This window comes from Rhineura floridana, chromosome 10, assembly GCF_030035675.1.
Source record: "Rhineura floridana isolate rRhiFlo1 chromosome 10, rRhiFlo1.hap2, whole genome shotgun sequence".
Taxonomy (NCBI): domain Eukaryota; kingdom Metazoa; phylum Chordata; class Lepidosauria; order Squamata; family Rhineuridae; genus Rhineura; species Rhineura floridana.
The window spans coordinates 40,033,973-40,056,216 of NC_084489.1; the positions used below are offsets into that span (position 1 = coordinate 40,033,973).

General features: G+C 40.5%; 1 protein-coding gene across 4 annotated transcripts in view; it reads left to right on the plus strand.

Annotated features, from left to right (window-relative positions):
* The first annotated feature begins 398 nt into the window (after positions 1-398).
* Positions 399-22,244, plus strand: part of GSDME (gasdermin E) — a 72,848-nt gene continuing 51,002 nt past the window's right edge. Inside the window, exons 1-5 of one of the 4 annotated variants that reach the window (XM_061587440.1) lie at positions 399-583; positions 6,851-6,952; positions 11,925-12,159; positions 17,075-17,267; positions 21,005-21,176. In XM_061587440.1, the coding sequence (XP_061443424.1) occupies positions 11,949-12,159; positions 17,075-17,267; positions 21,005-21,176 (576 nt within the window). In that variant the 5' untranslated portion in view covers positions 399-583; positions 6,851-6,952; positions 11,925-11,948. Of the gene's footprint in view, positions 584-628; positions 977-6,850; positions 6,953-11,924; positions 12,160-17,074; positions 17,268-21,004; positions 21,177-22,244 lie in introns of those variants that run through there. The other 3 variants (XM_061587437.1, XM_061587438.1, XM_061587439.1) reach the window with 3 other exon arrangements.

The window sequence follows — 22,244 nt, forward strand, 5'->3', positions numbered from 1 at the left end:
TTAAAAGCAGTGGGCAAAAAAGATCGGACAGCAGGAATGGCTAGCTTTTGTCCCTCCACGTGTCGCTGGACTACAACTCCCATCATCCCTGTCCATTGGCCATGATGGCTAATACTGATGAAAGTCTGACTCCAACATTGGAGGACCACGTTAGTCACCATTGTGTGTGCTCTTTATTTAACACACACACACCCTAACTCAGAGCAGCCGGCATTCATCTGAACTTAAGCGCGGTTGTGCTCCATTTATTCGCAACGTAGACAAGCTGCACATTTTCCCCCCTTTAACATCCAGATCCCAAATTAAGCAGAAACCTGAGTACAGTAAATCCACCGTTTTCCTATGTCTGTGAAAGCAGGCGGGGCTACGCTCTTTCCCAGCCAGTCACAAATTAACCGAGCTGGGCCAGGGGTCGAGGACAAAAAAGAGAACTAGCAAAGGGCGTGGCCCCAGCAGCAGTGGGCGTTGCGGCCTGGAGTGACAGACAGACGCAAACAATGGGTTACAGTCCAGCTGCGCGGAAGGCGCCGTGAGAACGTCGGGTTCGCGAGAGTAGGCGCGTAGCCAACCCTGCCGGAGTTGTGTGAGTAACGGGAGATATAAATATCCTTCTGGGTGGAAGTCTGCAGAGCTGCCCCTTCGCATCCTTTCTTGGTCTCGTGAGCTGTGTCTCGCCTGTCCTCCCTTAACCTCTCCTTTTTCGGGTCCATGTACACCCTCAGTGGTACAGAGAGCTTTATTCTTACAGCACTTTTGACATTCGAAATCATTGCCAAACAAAACAAGGAAGACAAAGGGGAATGGTCACATGGCTGTGTCCCCTCTCGCTCCTTTATAATGTGCCCCCAAATCCGTTTCTCGCGCGCGCCTGCCTTTCTCCAGAGCCAAAGCGCCGGCTGTCGCGTTGTAAGAACGTAAGATCCCTGCTGCGTAAGAGCATGGCTCAGGCCGCAATTAAGTCATGTTTACTCAGAAGGTAAGTGGGGCTAAGATTGTAGCCTCAGCCCGTCTACTCCAGCATGCGGTTTCCCACAGTGGCTAGCCAGATGTCACCTCTTCAGGAAGCCGCAAGCAGGGATGAAGGCAGCAGGTCTCTCCAGCTGTTTGCTGTCCATCAACTGAAATGCAGAGGTACACTGCCTCTGAACCGGAAAGTTCAATTGAGTAATATTGTCCAATATATTGTTGTTGGTACATGTATATCCTGGCTGTTTTCTGTCTTGGAACCCCAAAGTGGCATACATGCTGTTCCCAAGCAATCACCCATCCAGAAACTGACCTACCCATACTGGTTTAGCTTCATCATGGTGGTGGCCTTGTATGCCTTCATACCATATGACAATAGCCAATGACAGACCTGCTTTGGGCCTTTCCATCATCCTCCAGTGGCCATCATTTCTTTATTTGGTAACAGATTCCAAACAATTATTATAATTATTGATTGAATTTATATCCTATTCTACCTCCCAAAGAAGCCCAATTATCAGTTGTCCAAATAGCTACTTTCGTTTGGATTTCCTGGATCTTTTGTGGATTAATATCATTGTGTGCTCTCTCTCTCCCCCCCCCAATTCAAATATTGAAAGAGGAAGGGAAAAAATCTATTGATTTTCTCTCCACCATACCTAATTCTATAAAGTTATGTCATGTCACGCCTAAACTAAATTACAAGCTTAAGTTTAAACAAGGTTAAAACTAGTTGTCTGTCCCCTACACACAGTATATAATATATCCCATAATGAGTTGCTTCCCCTTTTTCTCTCGCACACACTCATAAAATAGAATCGCTGTAAGAAACTTCACACACTTCCCTCTCCCAATCCACATGTTATGTACTAGTTATACTTTTGTGTGTGTTTTGTTTATACGCAGCCACACAAACTTTTCGGGCATGGTTTGTAGGCACTTGACTTTGGACTCTTTCCCACGCATAACCCTATACGTATGCGTAGCAGTGATGTAACAATTTTGGGGTGTGTGTGTAAATCTTGCATTTCTTTGAAGAAGCTCAAGGTGGTATACACAGTTCTATTTATTTAAATATTTGTAAGTTACCTTTCTGGACCAAGTCTTTTCACTTTTCAGTCTACATTTTTGCTTTACAACAACCCTGTGAGGTAGCTTAGTCTGAGAGATAGTGGCTAGCCCAAAGTCACCCAGTGAGTTTTATAGTTGAGTGAGGTTTCGAATGAAGATTTCATGACACTTACACAACAATACACTCTTTTCTGCTTGTTGTTTCCATCATCGTCTGCCATCCCATCATTTGGGTTGGATGGAACAGTTTATAGTTTATTGTAAATGTAACTGCAATAAGTATCTGTATGTTTCAAATACTCATTGTCACATTGTGATCACATGGGTCAGTTTGAACAGTTTGGTTGGCATTACTGGGACCAGTGTGTTTTATTATCCTATCCTATCCCAACTCCACAAGGTAGTGTTGTATCCTCCAGTACAATCCTCTTGTATTACTTAAAAGTAAGTCCCACTGAACTGAATGTAGCTTATTCCCAGGTAAATGGGAGGATTGTAGTCTTAATCTGTTGTATTTTTTCCTAGTTGCGCAAATTATTTTAAATGCATGTCTGTAAATTTTGGAACCAGTTCATACATTTCTTTTTGAGGCAGTACAGTTCATGTGATGTCTTGACTAGTTTATTTTCCCTTTTGAAAATAAGGAACACTTTTTGTGAAAAATAAACTGCTAAGAGCACCAGTGTGAAAATCATCTGTGTAAAAAAAACACAAAAAACCCTCAGTTGTTTCATTAAGGGCTACTGCTTTTTTACTTAAAAAAATATTATTATTTATTAAATTTTTATACCGCCCCACTAGCATAGCTCTCTGGGCGGTGAACAACAAATCAATACAAGTATATACAATAAAATCCAATAGAACATACAGCAAAGTACAGAGAATGAAAGATCTAAGAACAATTACAGCACACTTTAAAACTAAATTAAGTTAGATTAAAAGCCCTAGAAAAGAGGAAGGTTTTAACCTGGCGCCGAAAAGACAGCAGCGTCGGCGCCAGGCGCACCTCATTACTTAAAAAAGAACCCAAAAACTTCTGATGAAAAGTTGGAGGGAATTTTGCACAAATGGTGTGAGGCCATTGCACAAGAATATTGCAACTTTAAAATACATATGTGAATTGATCCTTGGAAGAACTTATCCAGCATGTTGCACTGCATTTCAGAATAAGGAGGTTGGCTGGCACACAGTTTACTGTGCTTGAATCTAAAAGGTATAATTTTAATGCAAAAATATCGGTACAACCCAGCCAAGGCGAACACTTTGGTTTAGGAGGAAATTTGCCTCCTGTTCATTTCTGTCATTGAAATAAGTGAGATGAAAAATATCTGACTTGAGTTGGTTTGTGCTTTGGAAGGCCTATGGCTCCATGACAGAGCACAACGCCCCCAGGTTCAATCCCTGGCATCTCCAATTTAAAAAACCGGAGAGCAAGTGAAGCGAAATACTCTCTGCTTGAGACCTTGGCCTGGCACATCAGAGTAGACCATACTAACCTAGATGGACAAATATAGTCTGCCCTGGGATAAGGTGGTGTGTCTGTTTAGATGTTTAATGTAAATTAGCATATATGTATATATTTTAGGAGAAGACAATATTTGTAAGTGAAAGTTGTATTTTCAGCCTTTCTTTGTTTGTTTAGTGCATGTTGGAATGATGTCAAAAGCCAAATGATTGTTGAGGGTGTGGCTGACTTTAACAACTTTCACTATAATTCCCACTCAGAAATATTCTAGTGCAGCAGCTTGCATTTTCATTCTTGCACACAAGGGTTACTCCACAAAACAGATGGTTGGCACTGGCAGCTTTGGCAGTGCTGATTAGACATTTGGGTGCGGGTGTATTTGGAATTAGTCTCCCGCCCAAAACAGATGATTAGAGTAGAGAGTGCCAACCATCTGGTGTAAAAAGTATCCTCCATTCCACAAGAGGTCTGTGTGCAGAGCCCCTAGCATAGATGCTGGATTCCCCCTCCCCTCTTACCACGGTCTTGTGTATACAGGCCCTGTTCTAGAAAGGCTATCCCTCTGCTGGTCTATATGTATTCCTGAATGAAGGTGATAGTGTTCACTTACATGTTATCTGAAGCTTTTGTTTTTAAAATGATTGAATTAGGTTCTAAACATGGCTTGGACAGTAAATCTTATGTGCTATCGTTATGTAAAGAATAACTGGTTCACACCTCATTGAAATTCAGAGGAGTACTGTGTTTTGGTTTACTGCAATTTAATTAACATTAATTTAATTACTGTTTGGCTAATAACATGCTTTTTAATAAATCTCATCTGTCAGAGCCGTACTTCAGGAACAAGCCTTGTTTTGTCATTAGTTTGTAGTTAGTATGCTGCAGTGGTTCAGTTAACTTTACAAAAGTTATTAGTCTAGCAAAATAAAAATAAAGGTCAATAGCCAGTCCACTGATGTATATGTGATTTCTGGAGGGGGATCTATAATCTCCAGCTTTAGAAAACACTAGTTAACAAACTAGTTCTGGGTATTACAAAACTTTTTTTAAAAGAGAAGGGGCTGAAAATAAAATTTGTGATTTTTTAAAAGTATTTTGATTTAACTTCAAAGGAATATATAGAAAATCATGACCGCAGTTTGAGAGGGAGCCTTTTATTGCTTGTTCCTCTTCAGCTGATCAGTTGCAGAACAAAATTGGTTTTTGCCTGAACTGTCACTGTAGAAGTGTCTGTAGTTCAGTGACAAGGCACATGCAAAATGTCCCAAGTTCAGTCCTTGGTATCTTCAAGTACACCTGGGATGGACTGTAGTCTGGAACCATGGAGAACCACTGCCAGTCAACAATAGACAGTACTGAGCTAGATGGATCAGTCATTTGACTTAGTGTAAGACGTCTTCCTACGTACAACAAAACTACCTAGGACTTTGTAGATGAACTTCTGTATCTCTAATTTGAGACAGTTTGCTGGAACTTGGGCCAGAGCTTGTTTTTACTGTCAGGGCTCAGCCCAAGAATATGTGAAGTACTGATTCCTGAACATTTCTAAAAGTGCCTTTTTAACCCATTGAGTAAGGGTTGGAAGTCCGTCAGACCCCCCAAGGAAGCTGTAAACAAACACAGTTCTTAGGCTATATTCTCAAGGCAGTTGAAGCTTTTGCAGCAAATGTATACAGCTAATTAAGTAGACTTCACAGTATAGTCAATTCAAAAATCTTTGATTTAAAAAATGCTACTCTCAATTAATTGGGCAGCAGACACTTTTCCTTTTTTTAAAGCTACTTAGCAACCAATCAGTCCTTTATTCCACACACAAGACGGAATGTCTGTTCTGAGATAGTGCCTATCTGACACATGCATGTGTCATCTAAAAATGATTTTTCTTCAGAACCAGGATTTTGAGCATAAACACACTTAATTGTTTAATCAACTGAAATGTATCTGATTAATTAGATATTTCTTTAAATCTTTTATCAGCTCTTCTAATAAGAGTTCACTCCACACCTTCCCCTATGACTCAGGGTAAGAAAAAAAGGTAAACAGAAGGAGATAAGAGCTCCTTTGAAAGGCCACAATCACCTTGAAGAGCACAGACAAACAGTCAGCCATCTCTGAAGCCATGTTCTTGGAGGTCAAATAAGATGTGATGGAAGTAGCCACAGAAGTCTGTTGCACCTATTTGAGGCCTGGTCTTAGACTCCGTGAAAACACCACACATTAAAGCAGATCAAAAGCACATTATTTTCCCAAAAGAATCCTGGGAACTGTAGTTTGTTGTGGGTGCTGGGAATTGTAGTGCTGTCAGAAATAAACTACAGTTCCTTTCAATCTGCTTTAAATGTGTGGTGTGTACTAATAGGTCTTTTCAGGTCTGTGCCAAATGGAACTTTCCAAAAGTCTAGGTGTGAGTTGTCTTCATGGTTCTCCAGGAAAAAAGAGGAATGAAACCAATATTGCCAAACAAGATCAAAGCTCCAAAGAATTCTGGGAGTCATAGTATGACACAACAGAGACCTGTCTTGAGCTGTAGCTGCTGCTGAAATTGAGAGAAGACAGAAGAGTCAAATGGGTCCATCATGTAGTGATTAATCCAGTGCTGCTGTCTGGCACTAGAATTGGGGTGGGGGAGAATTCTCATGAACTTTATGCCCTTGGCTTCATTTATATAATGATGTGTACCTCCCATTCACATGTTAAGCAGGAGGAGCTGTTTCTAACATTGAAAGTTGCATGGGTGAGGGAGGCTTCCCTGTGGGCTATTGCCTCAGGCACTTTCCTTCCAGCATAAATTATTTATGATATTGGAGCTGGTCTGGCAGATTAATGCCTGGGCAATGGACTGCAGGGGTGAGGGAGGGGTCAGTTCCACGTATACCTCTCAGTAACGGGAGACAAGCAGCACAGGGCAGATACCTTATTCAAAAAACATAGCTGCTGCCAGTAGTTAGACCTCAGTGAGATAACTATTGTCTGAGCAATACCACCTTGGACTGAAAGTGGGGGTTCACATGAAAAATGCTCTTCCATACACCAAAATTGTCTTGATGTCGGGGAGCAAGGCGAGCTATTTATGTGTAAGAAAGTTTATGCTTGTAGGAGAATTCGGTCATGTCAAACACATGCACACCCCAAACTAGTGTCAAGTGGTCCAGCCCAGGCATAGGTTTACCATTTCAGAACTAGGTTTGAGTTTTTTTTCTCTATTTACTGGGTGCAAAAATGATACAAACAGTAGAACTTTTTTGCAAAATAAAGGAGGAGATTTCTAGGCTTTTAAGAAGGAATTGACTGGTAAGACATCAATCAATACTTAACTGAGTACATTAAATATATGTTTTACTTTTACAGATGCTGCAAATCAGGGACTTTGACTCATTTACAGAGTGCCTGGGAGCAGTTTCTCGTAGCCAGTGTCACCCAGCAACATGTTGATGGCAAACCTGATATACTGTACGTACTGTAATCTCCTTATCCTTTTGATAGTATCTACAGGGGAAACTCCCAAGCACTTTATATCTGATGTCATTTCTAGTATAAGAAAAAACAAAAATAATTGGATGGCATTTCTTGCACCCTGAGTAAAATACAAAAATGCATTTTTTGCTACCCTCTCTAATATTTTGCTTGCTTATTATTACTGACCCCTCTAGGATGCACGTCTTAATGTGGTGATGGGGTTTGAGAGTGTTGAAGAAGCTGAGAGCAATGCCATCAGGTGTCTAGACTCCTAGCAGGGGCACCCAAGGTGGAATGGTCAAAGCTGAGACGCCAGACTAAGATGCATCCAGACTCAGAGGAAGGCAATGGCAAACCACCTCTGAATACCTCTTACCACAAAAACCCTATGAACAGAGTATCCAAAATGCAACACAAGATAGTGCTGGAAGATGAGACCCGCAAGTCAGAAGGCATTCACCAAGCTACTGGGGAAGAACAAAGGACAAGTATGAGTAGCGCTGTGACTAATGATGCAGCTAGGTCAAAGCCGAAAGGAAGCCCAGAGGGTGATGCACTCAGATGCGAAAGGAGAGTTCAGAGTTGTATGATGCACACAATAGGAACATGGAATGTGAGAAGCATGAACCAAGAAAAGTTAGAAATTGTCAAACAAGAAGTGGAACGTATCAACATTACAATACTTGGCGTGAGTGAATTAAAATGGATGGGAATGGGACATTTTCAATCGGCAACTACAAAATATTTTATGCAGGAAATGAGAAATTTAGAAGAAACGGGGTTGCTTTAATAGTGAGAAGTGATGTAGCAAAAGCAATTAGGAGCTACAATGCAAGGTCTGAGTGAGTGATATCAATGAGATTAAATGGGAAACCTATTAACATAACCATCATCCAAGTCTATGCTCCAATGGCAAACGCTGAAGAAGAGGAATTGGAGAGAATTTACACAGAAGTACAGGAAGAAATTGATCACACACCAAAGAAAGATGTGCTGATAATCATGGGGGACTAGAATGCAAAAGTAGGGGACAGAGAAGAACTAGGAATTGTAGGGAAATGGGGCTTAGGAGATAGAAATGAAGCAGGAGAAAGACTTACTGAATTCTGTGAAGCCAATAATTTGTTTCTTGCAAACACATTTTTTGAGCAACGGAAAAGACGACTGTACATGTGGACATCACCAAATGGTCAATGTAGGCAGGGCCGGTTCTAAAGGGTGCCAGGTTGGGCACTGGCCCGAGGGCCCCGAAGCTACAGGAGCCCCTGAGGGCGCCTCCGCTCCCCTTCCGCAATCCCCCCCCCACGCCCCCCACTTACCTGTCAGCCGGCTTTTTAGCATTGCCCCTAATGAAGATGGCGGCTGCAGCTTCCCTAAGGTACTGAAGCCGCTTCCGCCATCTTAGTTGATGGCAGAGATGTGTGCGCGTAGCATGCACGTGTGCCATCAACAAAGATGGTGGCGGAGGCTTCATTCCCCTTAGGGAAACCAGGGCCGCCATCTTCATTAAGGGCAATGGTAAAGACTAGACAGGTTGGGGGGTGAGTGGGGGGGCACGCGTGTATGCATGTGTGTGTGTATGCATGTGCGCGTGTATGCACGTGCGCGCACACCAACCCACCCACCAGGGGGCAAGGGCAAGCTGATGCCCAAGGGCCCCCGCATGCCTGGAGCTGGCCCTGAATATAGGAATCAAATTGATTATCTAATTGGTAACAGAAGATGGAGAAGTTCCATATTTTCTGCAAAAACAAGACCAGGAGCAGACTGTGGTACAGATCATGAACTGGTTGTATTGAAAATCAGAGTAAAGCTAAAGAAGAACAACAAAGCAATCATAATGCCAAAATACAATTTAAATAACATCGCAGAAGAATATAAAGATCAATAAGGAACAGGTTTGAGGCTTTAAACTTAGTTGACAGAGAACTAAAAGAACTATGGAGTGAAGTCAGAGACATTATCAGGGAAGAATACAAAAAGACAATACCTCGTTAAAAAGAGAGAAGGACCTCAATGGATGACTGACGAAACTCTTAAAATGGTTAAAGAGAGAAGGAAAGCAAAAAGCAAGAGGAGGTAGAAACACGGTCAGAACCCTAAATGCAACAACACAGCGACTAGTACATAGGGACAAAGAGCGCTATTAAAATAGTTACTGTATAGAAATAGAAGAGGACAACAAACAGGGTAGAACAAGAGCCCTATTCCAAAAGATTAGAAAAATGAAAGGCAAATTTAAACCAAGAGTAGGGATGTTGAATAATCAACAGGGGTACATACTGACTGACTGTGATGAAATAAAAGGAAGATGGAAGCAATACACTGAAGAACTCTGTAAAAGAGATGCCTGGATGACAGATTCATTCACAGGGGAACCGTATGATAAAGACCCAGAAATTTTAGAATGTGAGGTGAAAGCTGCTCTTAAAATACTTGGAAGAAACAAATCACCAGGAACAGATGGCATACCAATAGAGTTGCTACAAGCTACTGAGACTGAATCTGTCCAAATTTTGACAAAAATTTGTCAAGAAATATGGAAAACTAAACAGTGGCCCACAGGCTGGAAGTGTTCAATATACATCCCAATTCCAAAGAAAGGGGATCCCAGGGAATGCAGTAATTATATTGCCTTAATATCCCATGCAAGTAAAGTAATGCTCAACATTCTACAACAAAGGCTCTTACCATATATGGAGCGAGAAATGCCAGATGTCCAAGCTGGATTTAGAAAGGGAAGAGGCACCAGAGATCATATTGCAAATATAAGTTGGACAATGGAATGGACCAAGGAATTTCAGATTAAAATCTGCCTGTGCTTTATAGATTACAGCAAAACCTTTCACTGTGTAGATCATGAAAAACTATGTACTGTGGACGAGAGGCTACTGTAAGGACAGAATATGGAGAAACCAATTGGTTCCCCATCGGAAAGAGTGTGAGACAGGGGTGTACCTTATCACCCTATTTGTTTAATCTATACACAGAACATATCATACGGAAAGCGGGATTGGACCAAGATGGAGGTGTGAACATATCAATAATTTAAGATATGCCGATGATACCATACTACTAGCAGAAACCAGTAATGATTTGAAAGGAATACTGATGAAAGTTAAAGAGGAAAGCACAAAAGTAGGACTACAGCTGATGAACATCAAGAAGACTAAAGTATCGACAACAGAAGAGTTATGTAATTTTAAAGTTGACAATGAGGACATTGAACTTGTCAAGGATTATCAATATCTTGGCACAGTCATTAACCAAAATGGAGACAATAGTCAAGAAATCAGAAGAAGGCTAGGACTGGGAAGGGCAGCTATGAGAGAATTGGAAAAGGTCCTCAAATGCAAAGATGTATCACTGGACACTAAAGTCAGGATCATTCAGACCATGGTATTCCCGATCTCTATGGAAGGATGTGAAAGTTGGAAAGTAAAAAAGGCAGATAAGGGAAAAATCCACTCATCTGAAATGTGGTGTTGGAGGAGAGCTTTGCACATACCATGGGCCGCAGAAAAGACAAATAATTGGGTGTTAGAACAAATTAAACCAGAACTATCACTAGAAGCTAATGTGATGAAACTGAGGTTATCATACTTTGGACACATAATGAGAAGACAGGATTCATTAGAAAAGACCATAATGCTGGGAAAAACAAAATGGAGTAGAAAAAGAGGAAGACCAAACAAGAGATGGATTGATTCCATAAAGGAAGCCACAGACCTGAACTTGCAGAATCTGAACAGGGTGGTTCATGACAGATGCTATTGGAGGTCACTGATTCATAGGGTCACCATAAGTTGTAATTGACTTGAAGGCACGGAACAACAACATTATTACTGAACATAAAGGAGTGGAATTAAAGCTGGACCACTAGTCTGTCTAAGAGGTTTGCTACTTGCATTTGACTGTTTTTGTATTACAGAGACATGTGCCTTGTCTTTGGCAGAATGTTTACCACCCTCGGAAAAATTAATTATTAGCTCCAGTTTAAGGTTTGAATGTTGCCTGTTTTAATACTGTTATACTAATGCATACTGTCTTGTGGCTTAGTTAGTTCTGTATTTTGTTATATGTTCCAGTCAGTGTATGGTTGTATAAAAACAGTAGGTTCTCAATTAAACTTGAGTTGTGCACCATAAATTATAACTGGCAGATACATTAATGTGTGTTTACTTAAGAGACAACAAAATTCAGACTACTTTGCATTGTAGTATTATCTAAGCTATCACTTTCAGAACTGTATTTGCAAATGCTTTGCAGATGTTGGTGGTTTTGGTATCTCTGTTCTTTCTACTGAATTTTGCAAAATGTTTACCACATGGTCTTGCTTGTTGTGTGCTCTGTCATATGTGCAGCCCTTACTGAATCTAAGGAGTGCATCTTGAGTGAAAGTTCGTACTTGGTACTGGCTCCCAAGCATGCATCCCCTATTGGATATAAGAAGCGTCCATGGCTGAAATTGCCACTTTGCCTTTCAAATATGTTTAAGCAGGGGTTCCTTTTCTAGTCAGCATGTATTTTAAAGTAAAAGGCAGGAATTTACACGTGCACATATTTTTGTTAGTTTATTATGACCATTTATAGTCTGCCAGTCACCTGAAGATCCCAGGAAGGGAAATACATAAACATTTGAAAAGAAATAGCAATATAAAACTAAACAAACCCAATGCATGCCAATAAAATTTACAATACAATCGCAGTAAAACCACAGGCGGCAGCAGTAAAACATATGTCCTCACTAATGCAGTATGTCAAATACATCTTTGTTTTGTACTTTGATACTGGCAATGGAGATACAAAACATCACCTAGAGAAGCAACACTTTTCCTTGGTATCTTTATTTACTTTCTCATGTATTGCAGTATACCAGCATCCTGTTCCAAATGAATTTTCCCCAGGAAATTGCCTACCTAGATCTTCAGCAATTTTGTTTCATATCTTAATTTTGTTCCCTCAGGTATTTAAAAAAACAAAACCCAGGATGTTTGCAAAAGCAACGAAGAATTTTGTGAGAGAGATTGACTGTGGAGGAGACTTGATCCCTGTACCCCGCCTAAATAACTTAGACAAATTACAATTCCTAAACTTAATAACAAAAAAGAAGAAAACCTGGTGCTGGCAGAAGCCAAAGTACCATCTCTTGTCAGTCACGTTGAATGATGTGCTTGCTAAAGGTGAACCCATAAAACCAGGTAAAATTAGTTACATGTTGTTTCAGAAGATAAGAGTGCAAACTGCAACCATTAAATGAAAAATATTTCAAATCAGACTGTTGCAGATTTGCTTGCTTTATTTTTTAAAGAACTTTGAAATATTCAACACTTTTCAGAAAGCCAGATGCTGCCATGTTAATGGATTTTAACATGTCATTTTAATGTGTATATGATACTAGTTTTATGGAACTGATGTTATGCAGCACTTATTTTGAGTGGCTGTTGTACTTTCCTGTATTTCAGATACTTTCTTCAAGTTGGTAACTTTCAGAGGAGTAAATCTGTTTCAGCACAAACAAAATTTATGTATTTGTATATAAAAATGCTGATTTACTGCTAACTCATATAGTAAACCTCTAAGTGGTGTACAGAAAACACAAAATTATAAGAAAACTATAAAAGCAAAAACATGATAAGGGACTGGCTGGTCACATAAACTGAAAAGGCCTGTTGGCAGAAAAAGTCATCAAAATATGTCTTTAAAATAAGAAGTGAGGGTGCTTGATTAATTTCCATCGAAAGAGCATTCTACATTGTTGAACCGGCCATGCTAAATCTCAGTTTCTTCTAGGCAGCATTCCTCAAGCTCAGTGGTTCTCAATCTTTTTTGGTTCGCGGCGCACTGTAAAACATATAAATTTTTAATGGCACACTTCGTGTACAAAATTAAAAATATATTAATATATTTTAAACTATGAATAAAAATAACTTAATAATAATATGCTTTCATAATATTTGAGGCACACCTAGCCACCTCTTGTGGCGCACCAGTGTGCCATGGCGCACCGTTTGAGAATCACTGCTCTAGCTGATCTCAGTGATTGAGCTGGGATATAAGGCCTCAGCTGGTCTTGAAGGTATCCCAGCACCAAGTTGTTAATGGCTTTGTACATTAATACAAGGATCTTGAACCTCATTTGCTAGCATATAGGCAGTCAGTGCAGATGCTTTAATAATGGTTTTACATGTTATTGGCCATTGGCTCCCATTAGCATTCTGGATGTTGTATTCTGAGAATGCTGGATAGCACAAAGCAGTGAAGCAGTGTACATTGTTCCCAGAAGATTTGGTCGTATGCATAAGAAATGTCAATGTGCAACAATAACTGCTAGCATGTATTATGGTGTGCAAGCTCTTGCTTGAGTGGAGGAGTGACAGGTGGGTCTCAGGATCCAAATCAAGATACTTCTCAAAATAAAGACTTAGACATGGTTCTAGAGGGGGAAAAGCAGTGCAGTCAAAAAACCATGAACTTCATGAGATACAATCTGTGTTAATTTAATTAATACTTAAATGTTTGCAAAACAAGCACAGTGATCATTCACAGCAGCAGTAACTGGTGATAATACAATCCTTGTAGCACTACAAAGCTTATTAGCAAATGTAGTGTGACAGGAAACCATTGTCCTATTCATGTTTAAACAGATAGAGCTCATCAAAAAGTTCTTTTAAAAAAAGATAGAGCTCATCAAGAAATAAGATTCAATCAACTTAGAAAAAGCAAAGAATCTTATGGCACCTCAGAGGCTATCAAATTATGGCTGGAATCACATTTCTTGAGAAGTTCTGAAATGAAGCAGAAGAAAGACTTATTGAATTCTGTGAAGCCAATTTGTTTCTTGTGAACACATTTTTCGAGCAACCAAAAAGAAGACTGTACACGTAGACATCACCAAATGGTCAATATAGGAATCAAATTGATTATATAATTGGTAGCAGAAGATGGAGAAGTTCCATATTTTCTGCAAAAACAAGACCAGGAGCAGACTGCGGTACAGATCATGAACTGGTCGTATCAAAATCAGAGCAAAGCTAAAGAAGAACAACAAAGCAATCATAATGCCAAAATACAATTTAAATAACATCGCAGAAGAATATAAAGATCAAATAAGGAACAGGTTTGAGGCTTTAAACTTAGTTGACAGAGAACCAAAAGAACTATGGAGTGAAGTCAGAGACATTATCAGGGAAGAATGCAAAAAGACAATACCTCTGGTTAAAAAGAGAGAAAGACCTCAATGGATGACTAACGAAACTCTTAGAATGGTTAAAGAGAGAAGGAAAGCAAAAGCAAGAGGAGATAGAAACACGGTCAGAACCCTAAATGCAACAATACAGCGACTAGTACGTAGGGACAAAGAGCGCTATTAAAATCGTTATTGTATAGAAATAGAAGAGGACAACAAAAAGGGAAGAACAAGTGCCCTATTCCAAAAGATTAGAAAAATGAAAGGGAAATTGAATAATCAACAGGAGAACAACTGACTGACTGTGATGAAATAAAAGGAAGATGGAAGCAATACACTGAAGAACTCTGTAAAAGAGATGCAATTGACAGATTCATTCACGGGGGAACCGTACGATGAAGAACCAGAAATTTTAGAATGTGAGGTGAAAGCTGCTCTTAAAATACTTGGAAGAAACAAATCACCAGGAACAGATGGCATACCAGTAGAGTTGCTACAAGCTACTGAGACTGAATCTGTCCAAATTTTGGCAAAAATTTGTCAAGACATATGGAAAACTAAACAATGGCCTACAGGCTAGAAGTGTTCAGTGTATATCCCAATTCCAAAGAAAGGGGATCCCAAAAAACTATGGAATGCTTTAAAAGAAATGGGGGTACCTCAGCACCTGATTGTCCTGATGTGCAACCTATACTCTGGACAAGAGGCTACTGTAAGGACAGAATATGGAGAAACCGATTGGTTCCCAATCAGAAAGGATGTGAGACAGGGATGTATTTTATAACCCTATTTGTTTAATCTATACGCAGAACATATACGAAATGCAGGATTCGACCAAGATGAAGGAGGTGTGAAAATTGGAGGGAGAAATATCAATCATTTAAGATATGCAGACAATACCATACTACTAGCAGAAACCAGTAATGATTTGAAAGGAATGCTGATGAAAGTTAAAGAGGAAAGCACAAAAGCAGGACTACAGCTGAACATCAAAAAGACTAAAGTAATGACAACAGAAGAGTTATGTAACTTTAAAGTTGACAATGACGACATTGAACTTGTCAAGGATTATCAGTACCTCGGCACAGTCATTAACCAAAATGGAGACAATAGTCAAGAAATCAGAAGAAGGCTAGGACTAAAGAGGGCAGCTATGAGAGAATTGGAAAAGGTCCTCAAATGCAAAGATGTATCACTGAACACTAAAGTCAGGATCATTCAGACCATGGTATTCCCGATCTCTATGGAAGGATGGGAAAGTTGGACAGTGAAAAAAGCGGATAAGAGAAAAATCAACTCATTTAAAATGTGGTGTTGGAGGAGAGCTTTGCGGATACCATGGGCCGCGGAAAAGACAAATAATTGGGTGTTAGAACAAATTAAACCAGAACTATCACTAGAAGCTAAAATGATTAAACTGAGGTTATCATACTTTGGACACATAATGAGAAGACAGGATTCACTAGAAAAGACCATAATGCTGGGAAAAACAGAATGGAGTAGAAAAAGAGGAAGGACAAACAAGAGATGAGTTGATTCCATAAAGGAAGCCACTGACCTGAACTTACAAGATCTGAACAGGGTGGTTCATGACAGATGCTATTTGAGGTCGCTGATTCATAGGGCTGCCATAAGTCGTAATCGCCTTGAGGACACATAACAACTCATTATTTGTTAGTCTTTAAGATGCCACAAGACTATTTGTTTTTTTCTGAGTTGATAATGTACTCCACTCCATGTGGAATCTGGTTGGCACTCCCTCTAGCCGCCTTTTATACCCTAGGAAACATCCCATAAGCTGGGATCCAAAAGGGCCATGTCCAGTCTGTCAAATGTGCACGGGGGCTTTCTAGAAGCAAATCCCCCAAGTTTGGATTACTGTTCAGAGCACCTCTCCATGGCATGTGAAGGGTTAGTCCTGTAAACTGGTTTGCAACCATTGTCTTTGCACCCATGAGCCCAGAAGTGGGCCTTTCTGTGCATACCCACTCTTCGTAGATACACACACACGCACACACACATCCCAAAGGAAAACTAACTAAGCTTTATGTCTCAGTCACCTGCACCAGTGTCTTTGCTTTCAGTGCTGGTGGAACATGCTTGCAATGCTGGTCTGACGTTATTGGAGTGGTGTGCTGATTCCCTCCCAAGCATATGTTTTTGTACTAAGGTTTGGAATAGGTCATTTAATTTCTAGGCCAAACAATATAAATTGTATGTGTTTATTCTGTCTGCTTGGTTACTAGCCTTAATGAAAAAAATGTGAGCTTCAGAATGGATGCATTTTAAAGCACAGGGTTTGCAAACTGTACTCAGAGTGCCCAGAAGCCACATCCATTCTGTTTTTGAAAATATCTGTCCCAGAGAAATGGGTGATATAGTGCCTCCTCCTGTTTATAATTTGAGAGCTTTAGTCCACTGGTGTAGATGCGAACCAAAATATGGCTACTTCTGTAGGCAGGTGATTGCTCTGTATATGCAATGACAAGAGAGAGAGAGAGAGAGAGAGAGAGAGAGAGAGAGAGATGTCCCTGATGCAATTCTGTGTGTCAATGGGTGATCAAGGATTTCAACCCATTGTCAAAACTAGAGAATTACACGCTGAGAGAGAATGCCATTATGGCTATTATACAGTCTCCACCTCACCTTGCACACACAGAGAGGATGCAACCCCTTCAATGTGTTTATAAAATTTAGTGGCATATTGGTTGAGGCTGCCTTTCCCTTTATTGACAGGATCTTAAGAGCTCACAAATACAGGGGCTGGATGGAGCAATTTGAGCAAAGGATTTTAGATTAACAGTTGGTTTAATCTGAATTTAATGGATCACTCCTCTTCTTTCAGTTTTAAAAATGATTCCTGGTTGTGCTTTCTGTCTAAAGTTTTGAAGTCTAAGTTGCTTCTGTATTTTTGCCTGTTTTTCAAGTTGTTGTAGAGTCTGATTTTGTGAAGTATGAAGGAAAGTTTGAAGACTATGTCGGGGGAAGCATTGCAACTTCATTTGGCAAGATTAATTTAGGAGCTGGAGGAAGAGGCATTGTGGAAAGCCATTCATCTTTTGGTAATCTAAAGAAGCAAGAAGCTGACTTGCAGAAGCTTATGAAGGATATTGAGGGAAGGTAAGTATTTAGCTTGGTGTCTTTGTGAAGATTTTTTTTTAAAAAGCAGAATTTCTTGAAAAGTTTGGGAAATGCACAATTTGGAATGCATTTAATATTAAGACAGTGTAGCCTGACGCTGCACTTTATATAAAATTATTTCTGAAGCTAAGTACTTCCTTAAAAATTAATCTTCATATAATAACTGTGGACTTGTTATAACAAGGAGCAGGAGCTTGCGGCCAAGGCCAGCAGCCTGGAGTATGGCAGTGGCCTCAGTGTCAGGGCAGGGATACCGGGTGGCAGGTTTCTGCAGGGTGGCGGCAGCAGCCCACTCGGCAGCTATGTGGACAGGCTGGACCCCACTGTGGTCTACGGACGCCTAGGTGGGGGGGGCCCTCTGCGGCCCAGCCTGCGCCCATTGCTCATCAAGCAGGAACCCCATGAGGATGACAAGGTGGTGGCGCTGGCCGCCCTCTACCCACCGCCCTGGGGTGGCCAACTGCAGCCACCTGCAATATCAGGTGGCGCACTGCTCCTAGACGATGGTGCACCTGCAGCCCAGCAGGCAGCCCATGCTGCTGCCCATGCCAGCCCTCAGCCCGCATGCAGTTGCCACCCATCACCACCTCCATCAGCAGCACCACCACCAGCTCCATGCTGGGGCTGCACCGTCATCAGGCAAGAGCAAGAAGGCTCTGGACATTGCATTGTTTGTATGGTATTTTATGTTTTATTGTATATTTTATTGTATATTTTGTATGTTACTTTGATATTTTATATGAATTGCTATCTACCTTAGTGTTTATTCATAAAAACAAGCTTTAATTTTTTTTTTATGATGATGTAAGCGGTTGGGTTTTTTTATGATGATGTAAGCAGTTCCCAGGTCCCTTCTTTGTTGCGAGACTCTGGGGGGTGAGCTGTGTTTGTGTCCTGGTTGAGAGCCCCCTGAGTGGGTGTGTATATTAGAAGCAGAAGGGACTGATATGGGGTTTATTTAATAGCAATCTGTATTGGTGCTACACTTGTATATGTCTGCATATGTGTATGTCCTCCTTGTATATGTCCTTGTATATGTTCATATTATGGGGGATGCTCCTGGATCCGCCATTGGAGCTCAGATTGCCTCTGTGGCAGCAAAGTGCCTTCTGACTGGCTAGTGACCCAACTACATCCTTATAAGGATGGGGATAACTTAACTTTGGTTGTCTATGTTCTAGTAACCTTGCATTTAGACTACTGTAATATGTGAGGCTGCCTTTGAAGAAGTTTCAGAAACTTCAGCTGGTACAGAATTCAGTGACCAGACTAGTAACTGGGACCAGGAAGTCTAAACATATAATAGCACCAGTGCTGACCCTGTCTGCACTGGCTTCCAGGTGGTTTTCAGACCAAATTCAGAGTGCTGGATCTAACCTATAAAGTCTTATATGACTCGGGACCCCACTACCTTATGGAGTGTTTGTTCCTAAATTTTAATAATGTTTATTGTATTGTTGATTGTATTTTAATATTATTTTGTTATTCATTGTATTTTTATACTATTTTATGTTCACCGCCCAGAGAGCTATCGCTAGTCGGGCGGTATATAAATTTAATAAATAAATAAATAAATAAATAAATAAATGAACCTGCCTGGACTCGGAAGCCATTTTTAAGAGTACCACCTCCAAGGGAGGTGTAGAAGGTGGCTGTATGAGAAAGGGCCTCTCCTGCAGTGGTTCCCCATCTTTGGGGCTCTCCCTAGGAAGACGGGCCTCACTCCACATCTTAACAGCTTTTCGGCTGCAGGCTAAAACTTGTTTTAATACACCCGGGATATTTGAATGTTCATATCTGCATTTCCACTCACTCACTGGATGGTTTTTAGCTGCTTGCTGTTTTGTGGCAATCACTTGTGATAATTTTATGGCAGGAAATGCAAATTTATATGTGTGTGTGGGATTTTTAGTGTGATCATCTTTATATTTTTTTAATATTTGTTTGTTTACTATGTAAGTACCCTTGAGACCTTCAAGTATAAGGTAAAACATAAATAAATTTATTATAATAATGATAACAACATACCTATGGATCTCTGCCATGCTGTAAGTAACCACTGAACTGGATGGTTGTGGTGGGGAGGTTTGTGTGAATCCTCCCTAAGTATGTGGCTTTTAAATTGCTTTTTGTTGAGGAAGATACAGAATGAAGTACTGTCACAGGCTGGGAAGCTGTTCAGCCAAACTGTGAATCTTTGTAGTAGGGATTGTGTTTTCTAAGCGTGCCTGGAATTAATCCACTGGAAAGCTGAATTTTGAATTGGATTAACAGGTGAACCTAACATGGGACTTTGCTTGGTGGAATGTGACAGAGTATTAGATAGGTGATCTCTAGTCTAGTTAGTGCTGAGAAGTCTATGTGTCTGGACATAGCTCCCTTCTGAGGGATAAAGCGTGGCAGTTTACAACTGCAGCCAGTGTTTTGGAGAGAGGAAATGTGGTGACTGTTTAATCCTCTAGTACCCTCAGGAAAGCCAAGAGACAAGAGTTGGAGTTCCACGCCTTTTACGACGTCATAACTATATTCCATGGGGATTTTACACCAACATAATCCCTCCCCCACCCCCACTTTGTATATACTTGTGCTAGTCCTGATCCAACACACGTAGCAACCTAATACTACTTATGCAATGGAATGGTGGTAGAATGACTGCATGAATTAGCCTTGGTGTTGATTAATTGTATAGACTTATCTACTGATATATATTAAGTGAAGTAGAGAGGGGACAGTGAGGGTGCATACTACAGATTCTACATAGTATTTATATAATCTTTAAAAGAAAGCTAAAATGACAATGCATTTGGAATCCTGTGCAGAGAATGCTTTTTTGTAATCACACAGAGGAGACTAGTAGGTGGCAACAGAAAAGTAAGTGGGGAAAGGATTAAGCACTCCTTCTTGCCTCTGACATGCATACACATACTGCTGTTTTCCCACTTCAAATACAACCTCCTTTTTTTGGAAAGCCACCTGGGTTTTGTTACACATGCTTGCACGTAACCCATAATCCAGACATTGAGTCTCTTTTAAACAGTGGAACAAAATTACTCAACTGTAGAAAAGAAAGAATGTCATCTTAATTGTCTAGCCATCTTCTTAGATTTGCCTGCTAATTGATAAGATGCATTTTCTAGGCACCGTAGTAGCTAGTTTGCAAAAGTATGTTGTAATTGACCTTATTAGCTAACAGTGTGCCATTAACAAGTTTCTTTGACAATAATTAATCCTGTCTGGCAATTAATAATTAAGTCTACAATCTTCTTTTTAGAAAGATTCTTTTTTCATTCTCTTGACACAGTAGGACACGATCACACAATCATTAACACCATTCTGTACTCAGTTGGATTGCCTGCTCCCATGCAGACGTGCCTGGTTGTTAAGATATTCAGGGGAGATCCCGTGGCGGATGTCCCCTCTATCTCAGATGAGATGGTTGGCTAGCCGGCATAGGGTCATTTCTGTAGTGATACCCTGGCGGTGGAATTCAGTTCTCAGACTGATTTGCAAGACACTAATAAATTAGCAAGGAGTATCTACTTGGAAAGCTAGGGTGACATCTATTCTGTTTGTACCTAGTGTATTAAGTCTTGGGATTTGCCACTGAAGAATTAATACTTTATCAGCCCCTTACAGAACACTGCTCTGCATATAGTTTGTAAAGATCTGCTTTTCTTGGTAGCAAATTTTTACTTGTTTCATTCTCCTTTCTTCAGAACAATTAATCTACACAATACATTGCTGCAACAAATGCTTGAAAGAAAGCATGAAGTTCTTTGTGTTCTGACAAAAAGAATAGTGACAACTCAGAAATGTTTAATATCAGAACATATTCAGACAGAAGAAAAAATGGCAAGTATGGTGGGGATAAGTACAAAAATTATAAAGGTAAGAACCAAAAAGACAGAATGCTATTCTTTACAAATATGTATCTTCCCAAAATAACCATGACCTGCTCCATTTAATATTTAAGAGGAGCTGTGTTTGTTGTTGTAGCCCCCTCCAGCTTTCCTAATGCTGAACAGTCCTCTGCAAGTATGCAGCAATTCCTCTTTGATCCCCTTTGCATGCTGAGGTATTGCTCTCTGGGATCTTATCCTATGCAAGCTCAGTGGATGTGACTGAGTTTTGCAAGAATACAGCCCCTTCGATATAGCATGTAACCTTTCATGTAACAGTGTCAGCTTGGGGGCCTTTGAGCAAGATACCTTCAATAGGCTGCCCTCTCTGGTCCCATATCCTTCTGGCCACTATCACTGGTGCTTGCCTTCTCCCTCTGGGCCCAGTCTGTATGACCATCCAGAGGGAGAGGGCAAGGCAAGTGGAGAATATTGCTCCATCTTCTCAATGCTTGCAGGCTTGGGAAGGGCAGGCAGCGGCAGAAAGGAAGAGGAGCAGCAGGGCCAGGAAGCTCTGGAGGTCAGCAGTGGGCCTCTTGCAGGTTTATTCAGGCCTTGGCAGGTGCCCAATGATGCCGACCCCTGGCGCTGACTTTGCTCCAGGGTATAAAGGCTGCTCTTTGAAAACAGTGTGCTCTGTACAATTTGAGGGATGCTTGTCATGATGTTTTTTCTAATTATATTCTTAAGACAGTCCAAAAAATGTGCAGCATCTTATTATTATTAAAATATTCTGAAAGTTGTAAGCTCTCTTTTTCACTTCTCAAATCAGTTTTGAGGTGCTTTGCCAGACCCATGTCTTGAACACACACTATATGTAAAGCACTACTGAACTGAACTGAAGGCCCATGGAGCAAATTAAAAGCTCACAAGCGGTGTTATGGAGATAGCCATGCACTACCATGCCTCCGTTACCTGGTAATTGGAAAGTTCTGTACTGCCTGGGTTGCTGGAGGGTCAATTAGTAGCTGTTGAAACAAGGTTACATTCTATATTCCCATCATTCCCATTGGTAGACCTGTCCTCCATGATTTGTCTAATTCTAATAATATTTTTT